Source organism: Lissotriton vulgaris, chromosome 3_1 (assembly GCF_964263255.1).
Source record: "Lissotriton vulgaris chromosome 3_1, aLisVul1.2, whole genome shotgun sequence".
Classification (NCBI taxonomy): Eukaryota; Metazoa; Chordata; class Amphibia; order Caudata; family Salamandridae; genus Lissotriton; species Lissotriton vulgaris.
The window spans coordinates 309,666,627-309,689,209 of record NC_141689.1 but is presented as its reverse complement, the minus strand read 5'-3'; the positions used below and the strand labels follow the sequence as shown (position 1 = coordinate 309,689,209).

At 43.6% G+C, this 22,583-nt stretch overlaps 1 protein-coding gene across 1 annotated transcript in view; it reads left to right on the top strand.

Annotated features, from left to right (window-relative positions):
* Positions 1–21,032, top strand: part of LOC147726371 (A disintegrin and metalloproteinase with thrombospondin motifs 12-like) — a 1,277,451-nt gene extending 1,256,419 nt beyond the window's left edge. Inside the window, exon 10 of the mRNA XM_086963459.1 lies at positions 20,396–21,032. Within this exon, the coding sequence (XP_086819585.1) occupies positions 20,396–20,541 (146 nt within the window). The 3' untranslated portion in view covers positions 20,542–21,032. The remainder of the gene's footprint in view (positions 1–20,395) is intronic.
* The last annotated feature ends 1,551 nt before the right edge of the window (positions 21,033–22,583 follow it).

Sequence of the window (22,583 nt, the reverse complement as noted above, 5' to 3'; positions counted from 1 at the left end):
GAAACACTTTTTATTTATGTTTAATTTAAGCAGACCCTTAATATATATATATATATCTACTTGACGGTGAAGAATCTAAAAAACGTACAGAATATTTAGATTTTAGCCACACCTCTGACCCACCCAAGCGCTCACACTCTCAAAGCCCTCAAGCGGCCCCCCAAACATGACTGAAGTCAACAACAGCAGCAAACTAATATAACTAGAGTCTGTTTTTGCTCAAATAGAAGCATCAGTTTTCATAATGTTAAAAATAAAACCTTTTTGAAAAACAGTGTTCAAGAAGATTAAGGGAAAACTTTCTCCCTTGGAATTAAGAAAAGCATCCTACTAAGACCTTACAGTTCATTATTAATGATTGTAAATGGTATGTTTTGATTATGATGAATGATGTTCAGCTACCTCCAGTTTCATGCAGCTGTAAAAGCCAAGCTATCGGCATCCCATGAAATATTGTATGGCTCTCCTTGGATGCTGTGCACTCAAGTTGCAGGCAATGCATCACAGCTATTATACCCAGGGCCGCTGGGATTATGCGATTGGGTAACCGCAGCAATTTTTACAAACTTATAGATTTGCCACATAGTCAATCATATGCCCCATAAGCTGCTTATTTTACCCCAAAAAAATTGTTTATAGCTCAACCGGTTCACTAGTTACTAAAAAAGCAGCTACACACTTTGCTGGGCAGTAGAGGACCTTTGCAAAGCTGGACTGGTCTCCGTTTTGTTACTTATCACTATATTTGGGTGATAAACTGGTATTTTAAAGAGGTGCAACCACAGATTGACCGTCTTTCTGGAGAAAAACTAGCACACCCATCAAGTTAGTTCAGAAAGGTGTTATCATCCAAATACGTTTTGCCAACATGTTTTATTTGTGAAAAAATACCATTGTGAATTTTTGGGTAATTCTTTTTGGAGACTTTTCATTTGAGCTGGGTAGTAAGCTTCTGATACCAAACCACAGTCACTCACAAGTCTTTGGTTTGCTACACACTGTTAAATATTGTTTCCCCGCCATAAAAATTATTAGGTGTATGAATTAGGGTATTTCATGTTTGATGAGGAGTTCCTGGTTCTAGAACTTTTTGTCAGGATGAGGTCCTTACGCCTAAAAATGTTGACAGTGGGGTCTCTGCATCAAAAAATTTGAAGACTTTTGCGTTAGAGGGTATCAAGGCGCTTGGGCAGGTGTGTAGGTGTCGGTCCCCAAGATGGTTATACGAAGTGCCAGGTGTTCAGTTTCTTGCGGAACTCAAGAAGTGAGGAGGAGGCTCTGATGTGTTGAGGGAGTACGTTTCATGTCTTGGGTGCGATGTAGGAGAAGGAGTTCTGCATCTGGAAACAGGTGTTTAATCCTCTATCTACAAAGAGATTGTAAACTGCAATATCTTTCATCCTGGCGGACAAGAGATTATATGTTTAGAAATGTAAAGAGATCCTCAAAAAATGTTGGGGCACGTTTGAAATTGTTTCTTGCATGCGTTTCATTCCTGGCTCCCCAAGTGATACAAAGGGATGTACGAACAGATCATATTTGCAAATCATATCATTCATAAATACTGTATTTTTATAAATAGGTTTATTAAAAGCATATTGTAATTTGCCAGATTTTTCACATAAAAAGGTTAGTGGTGACGGCATTTAAATTTGTTGTTTGTCAGTTCAGAGACAAAAACAACCTCAATAACTTTGCTCTTCCAATCTTTCTTCATTAAACCTATTTTCTAGAATATCTAACCTTGATGTGCCTTTCAACAGGAAGAAAAACCTCAACTGCTAAATGCTATGTGTGTACACATTTACATCGATGCTCACAAATTAGGGGTGAGCGAAACTCGTGTAATTTTGTGTAGGGGTAATTAAAAAAAATTGCTGCACAATTATACAAAACTACATATAAATGTGTGAAATTCATATTGCACTCTAAAACGTTCCTGAGCAGTCAGTTCAAACATTTAATTTCTAGTTTATTTCCAGTTGGTCACACCCAAACAAAGCCTCTCGCATTTGGATTAGCAGTTTTGAGCTCAAAATTACCGGAACTGTTCACTTGTGTAAAAAATCTGCCTGACATATTTGTTAACCACTCACATTAAAGGAACGGTCCCTGATTTTCAAAACACTAAATTACCCGAGTGGTCCGCTTAGGTAAAAAAAATCCTGCAATCCTTCTTACATTTAAAACTGCCCGAAAAGTACATCTTGCATTCAAATGTCTACACAATGTGGTGTAATATATATTCTATTCTTTTTGTCCTAATACTTTTCTATATGAATATTCCTATGGTGGACTGAAAGAATTCCAATAAAATTCTTCACACACTGTTAGTAATCATGGGGAGAGTTGCTCACAATAGCTTTGTAAAACAGTGTCTGTAGTTCTCGCACGCAGAGGGGAGCATTTTGGAATCCAGGGTGCTTGTTTTGACACCACTAAGGACACTGGTCTGTTCATGACTCATTACTATAATAGCATGATATCATATATATTGTATAATAGTTTATTGCAGGTAAAGATATTGCCTTTTTATTTATTTTTCATAACATTGTATTTAATATAAAAACTTAAAACATATTTTAAATACTTTATTGTGCAAATATTTTACTTATTTAATATTATCTATGTTATTTTGATTTTAAAGTGTGTTTGCCTATTTCCCTCCACTTTGTGGTGAATTTGTTTCATTGGCTTTAGGAATCTTTGTATTTCACCACTGATAACCAGTGCTAATGTGCTTGTGCTCTCTCTTTTAAACATAGTAGAATTGTTTCCTACCCAACTAACATATTTTGTCCACTTATAAGTCCCTTGTAGAGTGGTATATCATTTAGCAATTTAGCAAAAGAATGATGGATCAAACCCAGATGCTTGAGAGCGGGGGTGAATGTTTGCATTGTTCAGCCTTTCTTCAATCAATTATTTCTTTTGCATTTGTCTCCATAAGTGGGAAGGGTATGACCAGATGTGAGTCTCATGCTCACTGCGCCACTAGATTCAAGCTAGCCCCAAAACCTGTCCTAGGATACTTGTTTCCTGGTCTTGCAGTTTGGCCTGGACTGTTCTCATTGGTCACAGGGTCAAGACTGATTTGCATATGCCTGGATTCAAACTAGAATGACACGGGGAGCAAAAAACAATGGATTTAGGCCAGGCTGTCTGTACTGGGGTGAATGTAAGACGTTGTTCTGCATTCTGCCCATCAATTGTTCTTTTTGCATTTGTCATCCCGAGTGGAACAGGTATGCCCAGACGTGGGTCCTGTGCGCTCCATGCCACTAGAGTCAAGCTATGCTGGCTGATGATGGGTGAAGCCCTGAAACCGATCCTAGGATGCTTGTTTCCAGTCCAGGGAAGACCTGGCCTGGCAATTCGGGCTGGACTGTACCCGTTGGGCACAGGGTCAAGGCTGATTTTCATATGGCTGGGTCCAAACTTAAATGGCGCAGAGAGGAAAAAGACAATGGATTTAGGCCCAGATCTCTGTACTGGGGTGAATGTAAGACATTGTCCTACAGTCTGTCCATCAATTGTTCTTTTTGCATTTGTCGCCCACTTAAGTAGCACTTCAAAACATGTCCCAGTCCTGCCACTGCAGCCTGAATGCAGTTTTAAACTGCCATGTTTCATGGCGCTGGAATTCCTTGTCAAATCTTAAATTTCCCTTTTATGAAATATGTCAACCTAATATTGTTGCTCCAGTTTTCACTGACGCTAGAGGCTAGCTGCTCTATTTAATTTGTCGCCTGTTTGTCCTTCCTGTATTTGGATTTGATTTTCTCATTCTGACATCTTAAATGCCAATGTTTTGTTACATATCATGAATAATATTTGACTAGGTATTGTCCTCCACCCACTAGTCTATAATTACTTCTACCCTTCTGATCACATTTTTGCTTTGTAATTATTACTGCATTTCATTTGGGAGCTACATAGTATCTGATTTAATGTTTGGGTCAATTGAGGCTCCATTGCATCTTTTGATTTAATGGTGTGTGTGTTTTTTTTCGCTTAGTTATCTTAAGCGTCTCTTTTTACTGCTTATCAGTAATGATGTTCTAACTGACAAATGGTTTCACCTTCTTTTAATTGGAGTCTTCCATACGGTACCTCTTGGACTAATGCCCTAACTCCAAGGAAAGACTAGTGGTACTTCGATTTTCTTTTATGATTTTTCTTTTGGGGTGCAAATAATGTCCATGTAATTTGCCTTTAAGTACAGAATGATTGTCATTTGTATCAGACGCTGATACTGGTATATCCAGTTTTCACTGCTTGTGTTCCATGCCACTTCTTTCTGCCAAGCTATCTGCCATCTGTTTTGGGCTCCTGAGACTGCTGTGTAAGATCCTCCCTCTCCTCCCTTTTCACTCAAGATGGATTATGGTGCAAGGCCTTAGTTTATCGCGTTTGGACTGTGGGAACGCCCTATACCTTGGGGCTCCGCAGTCCACCCTAAACAAACTCCAAATTATCCAAAACTGCACAGCCAGGACCCTTCTTCAAATCCCTCGCTGAGCCTCAGTTAAAGCCCGACTGAAAGACCTCCATTGGCTCCCAGTAAAAGCAAGGATTGAATTCAAGGCCATGTGCATCGCCCACCGGTCCTACTGGGGAACAGGTCCCACCATCAACCTTCCCCTTGTAAGCGCCTATTATCCCAATAGACACCTTAGATCTGGAGCCTCTTACCTCACCACAATACCCCGAGTTAAGAGAGCTAGGTGCGGAGGCCGCTCACTTTCTTACAACCTTGCCAAGCTTTGGAACACTCTTCCCCTCACAATCCGATCAGAGTCCAAACTACTGACATTCCGAAAGCTCCTGAAAACCTGTGTAACTCCCTGTAGCTCTGCCTATGCCCGACCTTCGCCGCGCTGGGATGGCTCAGGGGAGCCACCGCGCTTTACAAATCGTCATTTCATTTCATTTAATGTTTCACCCACTCACGCGTCACCACACTACTTTTTGAGTTCCAACTTTAGGTATTAAGCAATAGGCTCTGAACCAACTTCCTTGTTCTGGATATCATTACTGTTCAGTTTTAACCTTTGTGTTTCTTTTCCCTTATTTGAAATACCTTGTTTGTTTCTATTCTCCACCATGGTTTCTACCTATCCCTTGTGTGATGTCACCGTATACCATTTGATGTTTTTGAGTCTTCACATCTATAGGGTTTCCACTCACGAGGTGATTTTCTGCAGTATTCATTACTTGGCAGACAATGTGCTATGTTTTACATTCTCTATACTGTACTATGTCTTTCATTTCACCCCCAGCCCTGAAGAGTCACAGGTGCCTTACCCGCATGATGAAACACGTGGCGGCTGGTTCTGTGCTTTTGATGTCACCCTTCCAAAAAGGAACGTCCAATACAAACTTTTGAAAAAGAAACTTTGAATAGTGTCTATCTTGTTTCATTTAACTAGGATTTGTTCTTCCAATAAGTATGACATTTGTATGCACCCCGCATAACGTGTGCACAGGACTTTTGCTATAGTTGTTCCTCATTGTTGTTCTACGGTAAAGGTAAGTTTAATTTTTATCTATTTCCTGTACTTACCATGTCTAAGGGTAGGATGTAGATTGTTAGTAAGGTTTGCTTCTACAAATCTACAAACTTACAAACTTCTGTATGTTTATATATTTATTAGGTTATAGTTCATTTGAGTCTCTACCATAGTTGTTTGAGGTGTGTGCACTAGGCCTATTTATGCTTTATTGTCTATGTATTTTTATTGTTAGACCGTATGGTATATTATAACTATTTGTAGGTATTTTGACTGCTGTGTTAGTGTTTACGTGGGTATGTTATTGATCTATAGGTTTTTTATTTTATTGCGTGTTAGCAGTTTTATTTGCAGAAAAGTATTTTTTATAAATAATAATTCATGTAATGTTTTATCGCCATGTTTCTTTTATTTTATCATGTTATTCCATTCAATAACACATTTTCATTAATTAAATATTTATAAAATTATGAGGCTTGACTATTTAGTTTTCTAATTTTTTTAGATTTTTGCTGATGATTTTTTTATATTATTTGTCTGGCTATTCAATGTACAGGAAGCCTTGATTGATAGAAAATAGTTACACTTTACATGCTAGCATTTGCTGCATTTGTTTACTGTATTTGTTTTTTGTTGTTTCAGTTGTCTTAGGGATTGTTCTAATCTGACGTCTTGGTAGGTTTGCGTTTTTTTGAGTATTTCTAGAAATTGATGGGGTGCTGGGTGACTTCTTCCAATTGTTCCTTGGAATTGGGTCACCCTTCTGCCTCAATCTTTGCCATAAACATTCCACCATATAAAGGGAAATTTGGGTTGATGCCTGTGTCTTGATCGGTTCATGAGTCTAACCCTGGTGTCTCCAAAATATACCATTAGTGAAGAGAGGTTCTTTAAAAACAATGTGGGTAGTTTGGAGACTCTATTAGCATGCTCTAGTGTTTGTGTCGATTTGTATAGGTATCTTAAGTTTAGTTGAGGTAGTAGTACCATCCTTATATTGCTGTATGGGTAAACTTTATAGTTTTTTTCAAAATCAATAATTATTTTTTTGGGCTTTGTAATTATTTGTTATTTGTTTGATTAGTATTAACAGTATGTTATAGGATGAACTTCACTTGTGTGGCAGTGGTACATATATTAAAGCAACAGTTGTGTTATGGTATTGACCATGTATATTATAAATTGTTCCTTTGGTGTTTCCTTAGTGAATCCATGTGTTGTACTTATTAGGGATCGAAACTTCGCTGACACCCACATCTTGACTCCTGACTATTAGAAAATTAAGCGGATAATAAGATGTTTTTGTGTTATTGTGATTAATTTGTCCGTTTATTCTTACCACTAAGTCACTTTTACCTTTATGCCTCAGGTAAGGAAATCATCTGATTTCCAGCTACCCCGTCACGTTCAGCTCACTTCATGTTGTTTGCATTAATTGTGCTTTTATTCTTCTTAATAAATTGTAATATCTTTTTCATTGAACGCATCTAGGTCCAATTCTGATTTCAGCATTGTGACTATACTTTTGTACTCACTTTAATAAGGGACCATTGTTTCTAATAACTCACTACTAGCCTTGGTCCTTTTCGACCATAAGGGTCCCCTTGTTTGTTGTTAATAAATCAAGTCTTGTAGCATATTCCAAACTTGAATTACAGTCATGTTTGCAGGGTGATTGTGTTCCCTTACATTTTCAAAAGTATCTTCGTTGGTGGTGGCTTTGTCATAAAACGCATTGGATTAATATTTAGTGCTTTTGCAATGTGTCCTTTCACTAGGAGTGTTCTTTTTGCTATAGGTGTACTTCCTATAACTTAATAGTATTTTCTATTTGTTATACTTGATGTATGTTCAGTTTCCAACATTTTACCTGTGGAATACATAATCATCAAAATATGTTATTTATGTATATTACGTGTTATTCCATGGATACTTTTTTCGGTATTAATTGTTTTTTTCAGGTTGGTTGGTTCTGTTTTTTGAAGTGCTATTCTGTTTCTCCTTCTTTATTCTTCTTTTTAGGTCTCGGCTAGTGTGGCTGCACACATGCGCAGCTCGCTTGGTGAGATTTTATGTTTTGTAGGAGTTTCAGTAAAGGGCTTTAAGCCCCGCCCCTCTTTTCCATTGTCTGGCGTCACTGTTTATGCTAAACGGTGGCCAACCATTGGAAAAGAGCTATTTGTGACGTATACTTTTCTCTTTTTGAGACGGCCCACTTGCTTTCATGCTTTCCTTCTGGCGTAAAAGGTTTCTTATCTTTATGGGGCCATGTGTTTAAACACATGGCCCCATAAAGACAAGAGATCCTAATGCTTGCAGCGCGGTCCTCCTTTTACTTTCGGGACCGCGCTTGTCTATATATGCATCTACGTCTCCCAGTATGTTTTTCCACGTAACCCTCTATTGACCAGGCAAAGCCTGGGGTCGAGGGAAGAGGGTCTGGTATAGCTTTGCGCACGACCGCTGGGCCAGGAGTTAGCTGAGAAGAAAAGGCAATCCTGCTTCGAAACAGTGGCAGCACTCACAGTGTCGTGATCCCAGCGAATGCTACACCTCTTCTCGTCAGGAGCCAGGTTACTGTCCCTGCCCATCAACTCGTCGAGTAGCTGAGCGGCTAACAACATAATTCAGCCCGCGTACTCAAGCAGTTCATGTACCTGAAGCCTTTATGCCTGAAACACAAGATGGTCCCTTCCCTGGAATGGTGGCACAAGTGGCGTCAACGCTGACAGAGGACTAATGAGTTGTGCAAAATAACGGGGCCATTTTGAAGTTGTACTGTGACTACTTAGTGCGACAGCTTCATATTTCTTCTCCCAGAATGCAACTGTATTTAGAAGTCCGTTGCTAGTAAACACGAGAAGAGAATGCTAAAGCGCGCACCTCAGTGTATAAGTAGGTAAGCTCCCCTCCTATTGGTGTGACGTTTATGGTCTTTCCTTAACCCAACTAACCCAGTCACCTTCTAGAACCGCACAAAAATATGGTTCTCTGTTAAAGAACTATCTTGATAATTTAGCGTCTGACCCCCCTGTCCACAATGCCTGCCATCCCGTCCACAGCACCTGATCCCCCCCTCCAGAACGCCTGACCCCCCCCGTCCACAACAACTGACACCCCAACCAATACTCAAGGATTAGGAAGGTAGGGTGCCTCGACGTGCTCCAACCCCACTCGGATCCTCGTAGGTTTGAGCGTCCATCATTTTCGGCTCGGAGTCCAAGGACCCCTTGAGCCCTGGCACGGACTCCGCGGCCCTGACATGGACCCCGGTGCCCTGGCATGGTCCTCCATGCCCTAGCATGCTCAGGCATGGACCCGGTGCCCGGCGCATGGACACATGGTGACTGACCACTGCGGGCACTCAGTCAGGAGTTGTCCGAGAGGCACAGACATTCCGCCGTTGGACACAATTCTAGCAAGGGCTGTTGGGCATGAGAAGGCATACTTCATGGGGCCAAGCTTTGAATGGCCACGGTACAACCCTGGGAATGGCATGAGTGAATGGCACGCAGATGTGTCTGACCCTGACACGCCAACTGCATTTCACTGCTGGGAAGCCTGCAAACAAGAAGTTAGGTGGTATTGACACGTGCCTAACTGGTGACTGCGGACCTATATTCCAATTTCAGCATCATTATTTCACCAAATTGTGTGACCCTGGGCACATCATTTTGTCCGCATCTGAACTATCACCCTTTAACACCAAACCATCAGAGGTGCTTGGAGACAGGCTGACGTCAGTGGCACGAGTTATATCAAATTTAAAAAGAAACAAACTGAGTCCAGATTTTATTGTGATCTGTGCATGCAGATATTGTGTTAAATGACGCGTCAGATGCACAGGCCTCACTAACGCGGGTCATGTATCAGAAAATTAAACACAAAACCAAGCACCATAACATCTCTCACCTTCTAGCTACCTGTGTCCAAGTCAAAATGCCATAAAAAGGCCATCCATTGCATGTACTAGAGTCAACATGTTTTTCGGGGAAGAGGGGTAGAGGGGGTCACAGATAGGTTAGTCATTCTGAGATGACTAATGTATGATCGAAACAACCCTGTCCGGGTTTAGCACTCCAAGGGAGTCTTTTTATAATCAGCGTCTGGTCCGCATAACATCAACGGCGAGTAGGGCATCAGGAGGTGGTGTCATCCAATCAAAGCTTTATGGCTTCTGGGCACCAGCCAAGCATTCTTATTCATGGAGCAATAGTGACTGTGCAAGAGGTCCATGCGATCCTAGACGTGAAGAGTAATTCTACTGATTGTCCAGCCTGGATAGCAGACGACTACCTCAGCCTCAAGGCTCATGCCAGACACTTTAAATCTCATCCAGTTGGAGGTATCACACAATCCTCTCTGCTCAGGTTTGTCTGACGCGCACAGTGATGCATTCCAAACCTTAATCACGAGTTTCAATTTCAGACATGAGAGGTGTTTTCTAGGCTGTAGAAACCCTCCTCAAACTTGTCCATTGTCATCGAACAGCTCAGTGGGTTTTACTCCTGCTGCTGGTATTGGCACTTAATCCACTGGTCACAGGTTGGATTCTGACGCAATCAGCCATGTATTTCACCTCTCGCAAGTTGACAAACGGAGAACTAGTGAGACAGTAGTGTAAAGAGTGCAGTGGCAGTTACGTCAGCTCGGATGTGAAGTGGGCTCTTTGTGTCTGTATTTGCGGGCGGTGGGCATCAGCACCCCAAAAACCGGGTCTTATCTTTCAACATCGCACATAAACTGCATGTCAGAGAGAGTCCAAGAGCCAGAGAAAGCCGGGCAGAAGAGGGCAAAAGAAAGGAGAAAAATATAGGAAAACCGTGAATATGAGAGCAAGCATAAATTATTAACAAAACTCCAAGCGTGAGATAATGACAGAAAGTGTGCAGTGGTGGAAGAAAGAGGCATGAGGTGGAATCAAGACAAGGCAGCCTCCGTGTTCATGAGCTAGAGACAGGAAGTGTAGAGTGGAAGAAAGAGGCATGAGGTGGAATCAAGATCAGGCAGCCTCGGTATTCATGAGATAAAGAGACAGGAAGTGTAGGGTGGTGGAAGAAAGAGGCGTGAGGTGGAATGAAAACTAGGGAACCCTAGCATTCGGCAGGGCCTTAAGAAAACCTTTTTAAGCATTTAGAAAAAGGAGCGTTCTATGCTTTGTGAGTAGTAAATAGATCATTTGCTCGCTGTTGTAAAATAATTGCCTGCAACCAAAAATAAACAAGCATTGAAAATGCAATAGGACTTTCCTTGAATGCTTGTTTAAATTTTACTGTTGAGAAAGAGAAATGTTTTTAGGTATTAGAGGTTATTTAGTTTCTTTGGTGTATATGTTTTTTGTAGCTATTACTAAATTTAAAGAAGAGAAAAAGGATTTTTATTTATTAATTTTAGTGGATATTTTCGCCAATTTATTACTATACTTGCATTTTGTATTTCTTGTAATATAATTTTACAATAGATTTGTGGCTTAGTTTTCTTTTTTTTGTTTTTGTGCTGTGTTTTTTTAGCAGTTTTGATACCTTTGTTTTGGAGATCTCATTTTAAATTACTGGTATTTATTTGTTTTTGTTTTGAAACTTTTGAAGTTAAGATTACGTTTTCTTATAAAATGGTACTTAGGGCCTCATTAGGATGGCTGTTGGACGTTTGTCCAACCACCATCCCGTTGGAATTTGACTGCCTGACTATCTGTCGGCGGTCCCGCCAGTGGATTGACAAAGGCGGTCGCAATGTGTATCCTTTGTATTGCGGCGTGTGCTGCAGGCTGCAGCACATGCCGCAGTACAAACAATACACATTCTGCAAATCCCTGCACTATGTGGCATTCACCATGCAGTGCCTGCCTCAGGGTGCAGGGATATGGAGAGGGACAATGGTGCCCACTAGGGCACATACCATGGGCCTAGGGTGGAAAGGGATTCGCTAAGTGCCCCCAATGTCACTTTCTGCCAGCCTTCTCATGGCGGGTTCATCCTCCATGAGGCGACCAACGGAAACTGACATTGTGATGCCTACGGCGGTACCTGAGCAGGCACTGCCACCATTATAAGCAATACAGACTATCCGATGGTCCGACAGGCTCCTTGAGTCCGTCGGATTAGTGTCGGCCGGCCATGCTACCCCTAGCCATCCGCCCGCCATCCTAATGTGGTGGCCGGTCTTACATGGAACCTCCTCGACACCACAGCTCCTGACATCGCCTTCCTCACGGAAACCTGGATGAACGACTCCTCAGCGCCCGACATCGCCATCGCCATCCCAGAGGGCTACAAGGTCACCCAAAGAGACTGCGTCAAACAGACTGGAGGAGGCATCGCCATCATCCACAGGGACACCATCCACATCACGACCAACACCGACGACACCCTGAAAACCGCCGAACACCTACACTTCCAGATCCGCACCGACCCGAAGACCACCCTCAGAGGCACCCTGATCTACCGACCCCCGGGACCACGCACACAATTCAGCGAGGACATCGCCGACTTCGTCAGCCCGCATGCCCTCCCCTCCGCTGACTACATCCTCCTGGGGGACCTCAACTTCCACCTGGAGAACAACAACGACCGCAACACCACCACCCTGCTCGACAACCTCGCCAACCTCGGACTCAAGCAGCTGGTATCCACCCCCACCCACCTCGCCGGACACACACTCGACTCCGTCTTCTCATCCAGCAAAGACATCGCCTTCAGCCACGCCACTGGACTCCACTGGACGGACCACAGCTGCGTCCACTTCACCTTCAGAAGAATGACGATCCACCACCACCAGCAACCGGTTGCTCGAAGAAGCTGGAACAAGATCACAGCCGACCAGCTCGCCGCTTCCCTGAGCCAACACCCCCCCGCCAGCTCAGCGAACCCCAGCCAGGCTGCCGACAACCTCACGAAGTGGATCAACAACTGCGCGGACGAACTCGCCCCACTGAGGACCCCGCCTAGCAGACCCGGCAGCAAGAAGGCCCCATGGTTCACCGACGAACTCAAGAGCTCCAAGAAGAACTGCCGAGCCCTCGAGAAAGCCTGGAGAAGGGAACCAACACCGGACAACATGACCGCCCTCAAGCTTGCCACCCGGAAGCACCACCAACTGATCCGCGCCACTAAGAAAACTGCATTCAAGGACCGGCTAGACAACAACGCACACAATTGCAAGGAACTCTTCAACATCGTCAAAGAGCTCTCCAACCCCAACGCCGGAAACAACAACATCACACCATCGCAAGACCTCTGCAACTCCCTCGCCTCCTACTTCCACAACAAGATCGCGGACATACACAACAGCTTCAGCACTCAACCGACGCACGCCACAACCGAACCACCGCCCCCCACCAACACCCTCTGCGCCTGGACTCCGATCAGCACCGAAGACACCATCCGCTTGATGAACTCCATCCATTCCGGATCTCCGACCGACCCCTGCCCTCACCACGTCTTCAACAAGGCCGACGCGGTCATTGCACCCCACCTGCGGGACATCATCAACACCTCCTTTGACACCGCCACCTTCCCGGAGAGCTGGAAGCACGCCGAACTCAGCGCCCTACTCAAGAAACCTACAGCGGACCCCACCGAACTCAAGAATTACCGCCCCATCTCGCTCCTCCCGTTCCCAGCCAAAGTCATCGAGAAGACCGTCAACAAGCAGCTGGCCGCCTTCCTCGAGACGAATGGATCCCTCGACCCCTCACAGTCTGGCTTCCGAGTCAATCACAGCACCGAGACCGCCCTCATCGCTGCCTCCGAAGACATCCGAGCCTTGATGGACAACGGAGAAACAGCGGCCCTCATCCTCCTAGACCTCTCCGCGGCATTCGACACTGTCTGCCACTGCACCCTAGTACAGCACCTCAGCAACGTCGGAATCCAGGAGAAGGCACTGGAATGGATCATCTCCTTTCTCGACGGAAGAACACAGAGAGTCCGTCTACCACCGTACAAGTCAGAGGCCACCAAAGTCATCTGCGGCGTCCCTCAAGGATCCTCGCTGAGCCCCACCCTCTTCAACGTCTACATGAGCCCCCTCGCGGCCATCGCACGCCAACACAACCTCAACATCATCTCCTACGCTGACGACACCCAGCTGATCCTCTCCCTGACCAACGACCCCGCCGCCGCCAGAGCCAACCTTCACGAAGGGATGAAAGACGTAGCCGAGTGGATGATGACAAGCCGCCTGAAACTGAACTCAGACAAGACGGAAGTCCTCATCCTGGGTTCCTCGCCCTCCGCCTGGGACGACTCCTGGTGGCCCCCCGCCCTGGGCAGCGCACCCAAACCGACAGACCACGCACGCAACCTGGGCTTCATCTTGGACTCCTCCCTCACCATGACCAGACAAGTCAACGCCATCTCCTCGTCATGCTTCAACATCCTGCGCATGCTACGGAAGATCTTACGGTGGATCCCCACGAGACCAGGAAGACGGTCACCCAGGCCCTCGTCACCAGCCGACTGGACTACGGCAACGCCCTCTACGCCCGAACCACCGCCAAGCTCCAGAAGAGACTCCAGCGGATCCAGAACGCCTCAGCCAGACTCATCCTCGACATCCCACGACACAGCCACATCTCCGGACATCTGAGAGACCTGCATTGGCTCCCCGTCAACAAAAGAATCACCTTCCGCCTCCTCACCCACGCACACAAAGCCCTACACGATCAAGGCCCTAGCTACCTCAACAACCGCATCAACTTCTACGCTCCCAAACGACATCTCCGATCAGCCAGCCACGCCCTCGCCGCCGTCCCCCGCATCCGAAGAACGACAACAGGAGGAAGGTCCTTCTCCTACCTGGCCGCCAAGAGCTGGAACTCCCTACCGACCGACCTGCGCCTGACCCAAGACCACCTCTCCTTCAGGAAGAAGCTCAAGACCTGGCTATTCGAGCAGTAGCAGCACTCCCCCCACCCCCTAGCGCCTTGAGACCCTCCGGGTAAGTAGTGCGCTATATAAATGCCTGTGATTGATTGATTGATTGATTGAATGGGCTGATAGTTGCGGTCCCACTGCCATTGTCATCAACACCTAACTTTTTATATGTAGGGGCTTTATTTTTGGAGAGCTTCAGTTGTGCAGAGTGATGCTTTCCAGCACAGGGGTTTCTTCTGCTGCAGTTAGTTTCACATTTTGCTTTCCTTTTAATGCTATTATTTGATTGAGAAAGTGTTTTTACTTGCCAACTGTTTTACAGCATAATTTCGTTGATTGCAAGGTTAGTAGTTTATTTTCACCCCTCATATTGTGGTATATACATGTAATTAAATAAATACATGTACAAATGTTATATCATTTTTTGCAGTATTCTGACTGACAATATTTTGTGGTTATGCTCATGTTTCATATGCTTTATTGTAATTACAATATTTTGTATTTTTATATTTTTGTTGATACTTCGGTACTTTACATATATTTTATGATAACATCTTTGTAGTCAATTTTTGTGTTTTTTCTTTTTTATGTATAGGATGGTGATTATTTTTGTTCGCAATATTTTTTTATTATATTTTGGTATGCCAATATTATAATGTCCTTGAAGCCACTTTCCACTAACAAGCTGGGCTCTCACAGATAGGGCCTGGCCTTGCATGCACAGGTGGCCTGCATTTACCAAACAGATATTGTTAGACCTGGCATCTCTTGGCGTGATTACCCCTGACTTTTTGCCACTGCCTCCTCTATTTTTGATGCTGTGAGGGATTGAGTTTGACTGGCTTAGATGACAGTGAAATACTCTCCATTTCGTTTTTCACTGTTGCAAGGCCATATTGCCCATAGGACAGAATGGGGGAGGCTGTGTAATATGTTTCCAGCCTATCTTCCCATAGGCTTAAGATGGAGGGTGAAGTCTAGTGTGTCTGAACTCACAATTTAATAACACATCTTTTTGTGAAGGTGGTTTTTGCATTGTGTGTTTAGAAACCACACTTTTAGAAGTGGCTGGGTTTTTGTGTTTTAGCATTTCTGTGTGTCTCTGCCTGGCCGTGGGTGGACTGTCTGGATTTGAATGTGATAGGCTCTGGAGAATGCCTTGAACCTGGGGAGGAGGTGAGACAGCAACAGGCTGACCTGCATCTGGAGTGTAGGGGGGAGGAGTACCCCTGGAGGTGAAGAGGCCTGGGCTGCTGCCATTAAACAATGGCTCCATCTCCTGCTGAGTGATTAAGGATCCAGACCCCCACTATCAAAGGAAGAAGGTGTCAACTGGTTTGGACAGGGGTCAGTGCCCCCCTGAACACAAAGACTTCAAAGTCATTTAGGGTTATAACTATGAGAGCTGAAACCCCTGGACTTTGGAATGGAACTGATCAAAACTGTAAAGGATTGAAACTACTTTATGGTCAAGAGGAACCTCTGCCAAGAAAGAAACAGCTGAAGAGACTGAAGGAAACCATTGACCCTTGCTGTGTTTTCTGGGGCTGGCCTGCAGTTTGCTGATTTAACCAAGGAGAGGCTAAAGGGACTTTGCTGTGTTCTGTGTCCCCCTGCTTGAAAGGACTTTGTTGTATGCTGTCTCCTGAAGTAACTTATCCCCTAGGGCCCGAGGAGAGCTGGCTCCCTGTTGTGGAAACTAAGAAACACAAAAGTTTCAAGGTGGGTCATAGCGACACTTTGTGCACGTGCTTTTTGCAGCCTGATACCCTCGTAAGAATTGCTCTGTGATCATGGGCACCAGGAGTCCAAGTGAGTCTCAGCAACGCTGTGTGCATGTGCTTTGTGCAGCTTGAGACCTTCGTGAGGATCGTCTTGTGATCATGCGCACCCAGAATCCAAGAAAGTCTCAGCGATGCTGTGTGCGTGTGCTTTATGCAGCCTAATACTTTCGTGAGGATTGCTCTGTGATCGTGTGCACCTGGAACTCAAAGGAGTCTCTGAAACGCTAGGTGTGTGTGCTTCGTGCAGCCTGAGACACTCCCGGAGGTCAAGTAAGTCGCAGAGATGCTGTGTGCCTGTGCCCTGTTGAAGCCTGAGATCTTCGTAATTGCCATCAGCCCAGACCAGCATCCCCAGAGGAGCTGTGCCGCCGGCCCGAGTCTGCCTTTGCCAAGGAGGGACCTCAAACCATCCCCCTGGGGTGGGGTGGGGCAAGTATTACTGCCCAAAATCAACTTAGCAGCATCAGGAGCCCAAGTCGTGAGGAGAGGAGGGCAAGGTCGCGCCCCTCAGGTAACACTCAGCGAGCGTGCATGTGTCACCACCTGCTGCAGGGTGCGGGCTCTCAGAGAAAACGCTCTCTGACTTTCCCATTCTCGCAGTGCGAGCCTCCGCTCAAGCTCATATCGTGGCCCGTACTTGCCAAGGAGTGGCAGAACTGGGGCCGGAGTGTGGAGCTGCACTCTGTTTTCCACCATACCCGTGTTGGGGGCACATTTTGGCAGAAGCTGACCATGAGTCAGTATGAGTGGCATAGAGACCGTCCTGAGCACTGTGATCGGTGCCGGAGTACATGATTGTTGCATTGCGCATTGCATTATTCTTGCATTACGAACTGCCTGATTGTTTCATTACGCATTGCAATATTTTTGAATTACGAACTGCCTGATTGTTGCATTACAAATTGCATTATTTTGGCATTACAAACTGACTAATTGTTGCATAACAAACTGCATTGATTCTTGCATTACGAACTGCATAGCATTGCATTAGAACTGCAGTGGATCATAGAGAATTACACAATAATACTACAAGAACCTACAAGAGCTTGCTGGCCTAATAACCGGCCATTTAATATGGCTTAACGTTGCCTTGTAAATAAAGCATCCTTTCACACTGTGTTTAGTGTGAAAAAAGAGGGAAAAGAGGGTCGCGGTGGGTGTTCCACCACAACAACCATTGATTTTTACATTGCCCCCTATATACTAGGGCAGTATAAATAGGAGGCAGTGCCAAAATTGAGACTGGGGAAAAGCTGGTCTTAAACAGGCGAAACGAGGAGAAATGCATTATTTTTCCTCGTTTTTGCTGTTTCTATGTGTGCTGCCTTATGCAGCACACATAGAAACAGCAAATTGCCTATGTATTTTTATGTGCAGGAAGAAACAATCATTTAACCTCATCACTGCGGCGCAAATTCCGCCGCAGTGCTGAACATTCTGATCGCGAGCATGGTCATGACGGCTCCCGGCCAGCATCAACACACGCCCACCGTGACTCATGACGGCCGGGAGCCGTCATGAGCATCGAAGAGGTTAAAAAAAATCTGTCTTGCAACTTCAATGTGTGCAGCATTACCCAGAACATGTAGAAGTTACAAAACAGCATTTAAAGATTGTTTATGTGCAACAAGAGGGCCTTCCTGCACATAAACAATCTTCCCCTCAACACAAGCACCCTTGCACTATGGTTCATGGATGCCTACTTTGGCGCTAGGCAGCTTAATTTAGCGCCAGCGTAAGGGGAAACACAGGGCTGCACCATATTCTAGTAAATATGGTGCCGCCCAGCATGTCTAAAATGATGAAGCGTGCTGTTAGTCTTCTTGACTTAATAAGACGCTTCACCACTTTATTGTAAATATGCCTCAAAGTTGTTTATGACATAAGGCTTCTGACAGTATTACTTCTAAACGCGGTGCATTACCAGCAGTGTTACATTTCTATTCATTAATATATTTCATACAATAAACATGCAGTATTAGTCAACACTTTTGTACACTTTAAGGGTCAGATATGTAATTATTAATTGTCTTCATGCAGTGCATCACATACGGGCCTTTAGGGATAGGTGCATCTATTACTTTATCATTCTAATCAGAAAACAGACAATTACTGCATTGCATTTTGTCATATTAATGGTGTCATAAAAACATAATGCCTGATTACGGGTCTGGTGGTCTTACGGTCAGACTTGTGGTGGCGCAGGAGTGTCAGTCATGTTTTGCCGATTATGACTTATAAAGTCGTATCAGCGGTGGACCACCTGCTGCGCCAGGGAACAGTCGGTCCCTGGCAGTGGCACAGAAGTGCCATAAAGCATTATGCGTAGCAGGCACTGACGCAGTCCTGCTCAGCATATTTTGAGTTCTTGCACCGCCATCCTTTTCATGGCGGAGCAAGAACTCAAATAGCTAGCAGTGCAAGAACAAAGGGGGCCATACAAGGCCCCCAAGTACCCCATGCCATAGGGAAACATTCAGGGGGGCACAGCATGTGCACCCCTCTCTGTATTTCCCTCAGTTCCAGCACGGTGTGGATGTCACCATCCCTGCGGTGCTGGAACTTTGACGGTGCCTGTTTTAATGCACTGTCATGGGAACGGCCAAAGTATTAGCTACCGTACTACAAGTTGTACGTTACGATTTGCGACTTTGGTGCGGCGCAGCGGAGTCGGTGTTCAGTTTTACTTGGTCCCTTAGTCATAATTCTATTTAGTAAATTCATTAAACCAAAAATATCAGGTATTTTCTATTTAGGTAATAGATTTGATACTTCCAAACATTTTATGGTCACATATTTGCATTCTTGGGAATATGGACCCCTAACCATTAGGAAATTTAGGCTCATAAATCAGGTTCATGAGCCATAATCTCAGGTACTACGTTTGCAAGTGTATTAGCATCTATAAATCCATTTACAACTGCATAATTGTATGCCATGTATTTGTACAGTTAAGCAGTAGGGAACCCTTTGCAACCGGTGGGGAGGGGGATTTACAAGATGAGGTTTACTTTGCAAAATATTCACAAACCCCCTATCTCACCCCTTCGCACCCCTTCTCGGAAATGGATCACTCCAGATATGAATGTAGTGTAAGGCAGGGGTTATTTCTACAAGGAAAAATATTTTCCCCAGGGAGAAACAAAATTGGGAGGAATGTTCTGATACGGTTACAACATTAATTACACGAACTTGCTTTCCTAATGAGGAGTGCAGGGACATGCATATCCTGCTGATGAGATACTTTTTATAGTTGCACATCCATATTGCCTACATTGTGGGACTCACAAAAAGTTGTTGCAAGAGAAAGGAAGGTAGAAGGAAGGTTGGAGGGGTAGCATCACCATTTACGGGTGGGTGAGCCAATGCTCAGTGCCTTATGGAATTATTGCTGAATGCTTTCATTATCATTGTCTGTGCACTGATGTATTGTATAGTGAACAAGTCTACTGGCACAACACCGTGCCTCCAGGAATGATGTATGCAATGGTTATAAATGTCCATAGAGTCTATTTACAAAAATAAATATAAAACCAAATATTACCAAATATATTACAAATATTACCACCTCCAGAATCATGTTTTCCTAATATGTGGTAATAAGTGTTTGGTCAAGCACTGCCTAAACTTCCCATCAAGGACATGAAATAAAGTCAGTGAAAAATGTTTTATGATCCTAACCCTTATCTCTAGCCTATATTTGAACATAAAATCAATAAATGTTTTCTTACAAATATGTCGTACAAACTTTCATTTTTACCATTTGGTTAGGTAACTTAAGTCCTGTATATTTGTGTGTGCTGCCATGAAATACATTTGCACCTGGTACTTAATTGCATAAAATCTAACACAAGTAATCAATCAAAACTTAATTGTATTTCAGTATAAGGCATTTTGTACATCGTGATATATACCAGTAAATTGAAAATAGCAAAAGAGCCCAACATTAATTTGGCAGTGAATTAATTAAGTGTTGCACAGTCCTACCCAGAATTAAAATTGATTTCATTTTATGTATACTGCAAGAAAGCACATTTGATTCATCATTATGAAGCAAATGTATGATTACAAAGCAATCTCGTTTCCTTGGTAAATTTAAATATGACCCGGTTTATTTAAACTCTTTGTACTGTAAGACCAATGTATTTAAGATTTATTTATAAATAGAATTTGTGAATGGATAGATAACGTATTTTTTTGCACTTTAATATTTTATCTGCAGCTTATCCATGCAAAGTGGACAAGATGTCGGTGAACTTCTGTCAGACGCTGAAATCTATCGGCAAGTGTGCAGTATTGAATATCCAGACACAGTGCTGCTTCACCTGCCCTCAAAGGCAATCCTCTAAACTAAGGAGGCAAACTTGATAATTCACCATTGTGGCACAGAGTGCATAGTAAGAGGGAATATGTGGTGCTGACACAAGATGTCTTTTCAAAGACAATGGTGCTCATCCCGTTTACAAATACAGGCGTATGACTCATTGTACAGCCATATAGAAGAAGACGTTGATAAGGAAGTTTGAAGAGCTGAAAAAAATGTTGGTTTGATTGTATCAAATGTTTTGAATGACTCCACTGATGTGATTGGAGGCAATAATTTGTACAAAAATATATTTTTGTGCCACAGACTGGATGAATTCCTATCTGAATCGCTGAAATACCTCTAAATATGAATTGGGCATGCATTGTGTGTTGTTTACATGCTTGTGTTGTAATATCTGCGTGCTATGAAAAGACATAGGTTTGATTTTTTTAATTTTCAATGCTGACTTGAAAAATAATTTTTGTTTCCAAATATTCATTTAAAGATTTGTTTTAAATGTAAAATAAAATCAGCTTTGATAAGAAATGAACACACTTTTTTGCATGAATAATATGTTTATCTTTCTTTTAATTCAGAACCTCGTTTGGGATAGAGCATGAGAGTATCTAAAAAATGCATGGGTTACTCTGCTGAAAATCCAACATAATATTATGATATTATTACCAAAAGTAAATTGCTTCATTAAAGAAGAATTTGTTTCTACTAAACAATTCCTTCAGAAGTTTGCCAGTTTCACTACTTTATATTTTATACGGTTCTGTTTTCACCAAGTATATAAACAAGTGGATTGTATATTAATCAAGCACAATGCTGTTCAAAGGCCTACTAGGATAAAAGGACTAAACTAAGGTAAGAGTCTGGTCGCACTTGCTATGAGGCTTGTGGAAGACCGCTTTCCTGGGCTTGGGGTTCGGGCAGGGTCGGCTCCTCCATTAGAGTGGAGGAGCATTGCCCCACTGCTTTTTGGCAGTGCAAGAAGCAAAAATATAAAATGGTAAAACAAAAAAGCAGAAGGGTTTTGTTGGGGGCTCTACTCGAAAACAGGGGAGGAGTGGTTTGCCCAATACTGCGGGCCCTGACTGTTTGGTCGGCCCTCTGGGGCCAACCAAACCAGTCATGCGAACTCTCCCTTTTCTCCATGTAGGCTACATGCAGCCTACATGAAGACAATAGCCTCCCCATAGACGCCTGGCTGCTTGGTGTCCCCACCAATCACAGCGCTGCCATTGCCGCATTGTGATTGGCTAAGGGGAGGAGACGGAGACGGCCTGCTTCCTGTTTCTGAAGAACAAAGTGGTCCTAGACACAATTTATCAAACACATTTAAATGAAATATTCATTTTTACTCTTTGTAGGACCTAATCCTGAAAAAGAAAGGAGAAAAACAACAAGGCAAATGTGTTTGCAGTATTATCCTAAATACCCAAAACAGATTAAATGACACTGAGTTTGTATGTAGCAATATAAATTCGCAATTTATTTCATATTCATATATACATATTTACAAAAACCCAAAAGTTTGGGGGAGTTCTGCCAGGCGCAGTAGAAAGTGCAAAGGTTTTGTGCTAAAGTGAAATAGAGAAAAAGTGAGTAAAAAGGGATAATCCAATGATTCTAAACAAGGACCAAGGTTCTGTTCCCTTAGTATTGTGCCTACCCCACGTATATTAATCATACGGTTTGATTATAATCTTTCAAAAGGCAGGGTATGGGGTGCAGGCATCAGAAAAGGGGGAGATCGTTGACGTTTCAACCCTGGCGCTGTGGAGGGAGGATCAACACCTCAGCTACGGTTCTTCCTCAGGACGGACAGAAGGAGAAGGAGGGGAACCTATACTGCAGAGAGACAGCGCCCCAAGAATGAGGGTGGCCACCAGTTAATGGTGTGCTCAAGTATTCCAAAATGTAACTTTTGATCTATTGCTCTTCCTTTACTGGAAAGTGCACAAATTAGGAAATGTATCCAAATAACTGTAAATGCTAACGCAGACCTCCTAAACGGGTGCCAACACCATAGACGATGGATACATTTCAATTGTATCCTTTTTTTCTGATTGCTGTCATCTCTTCTTTCTTACACCCA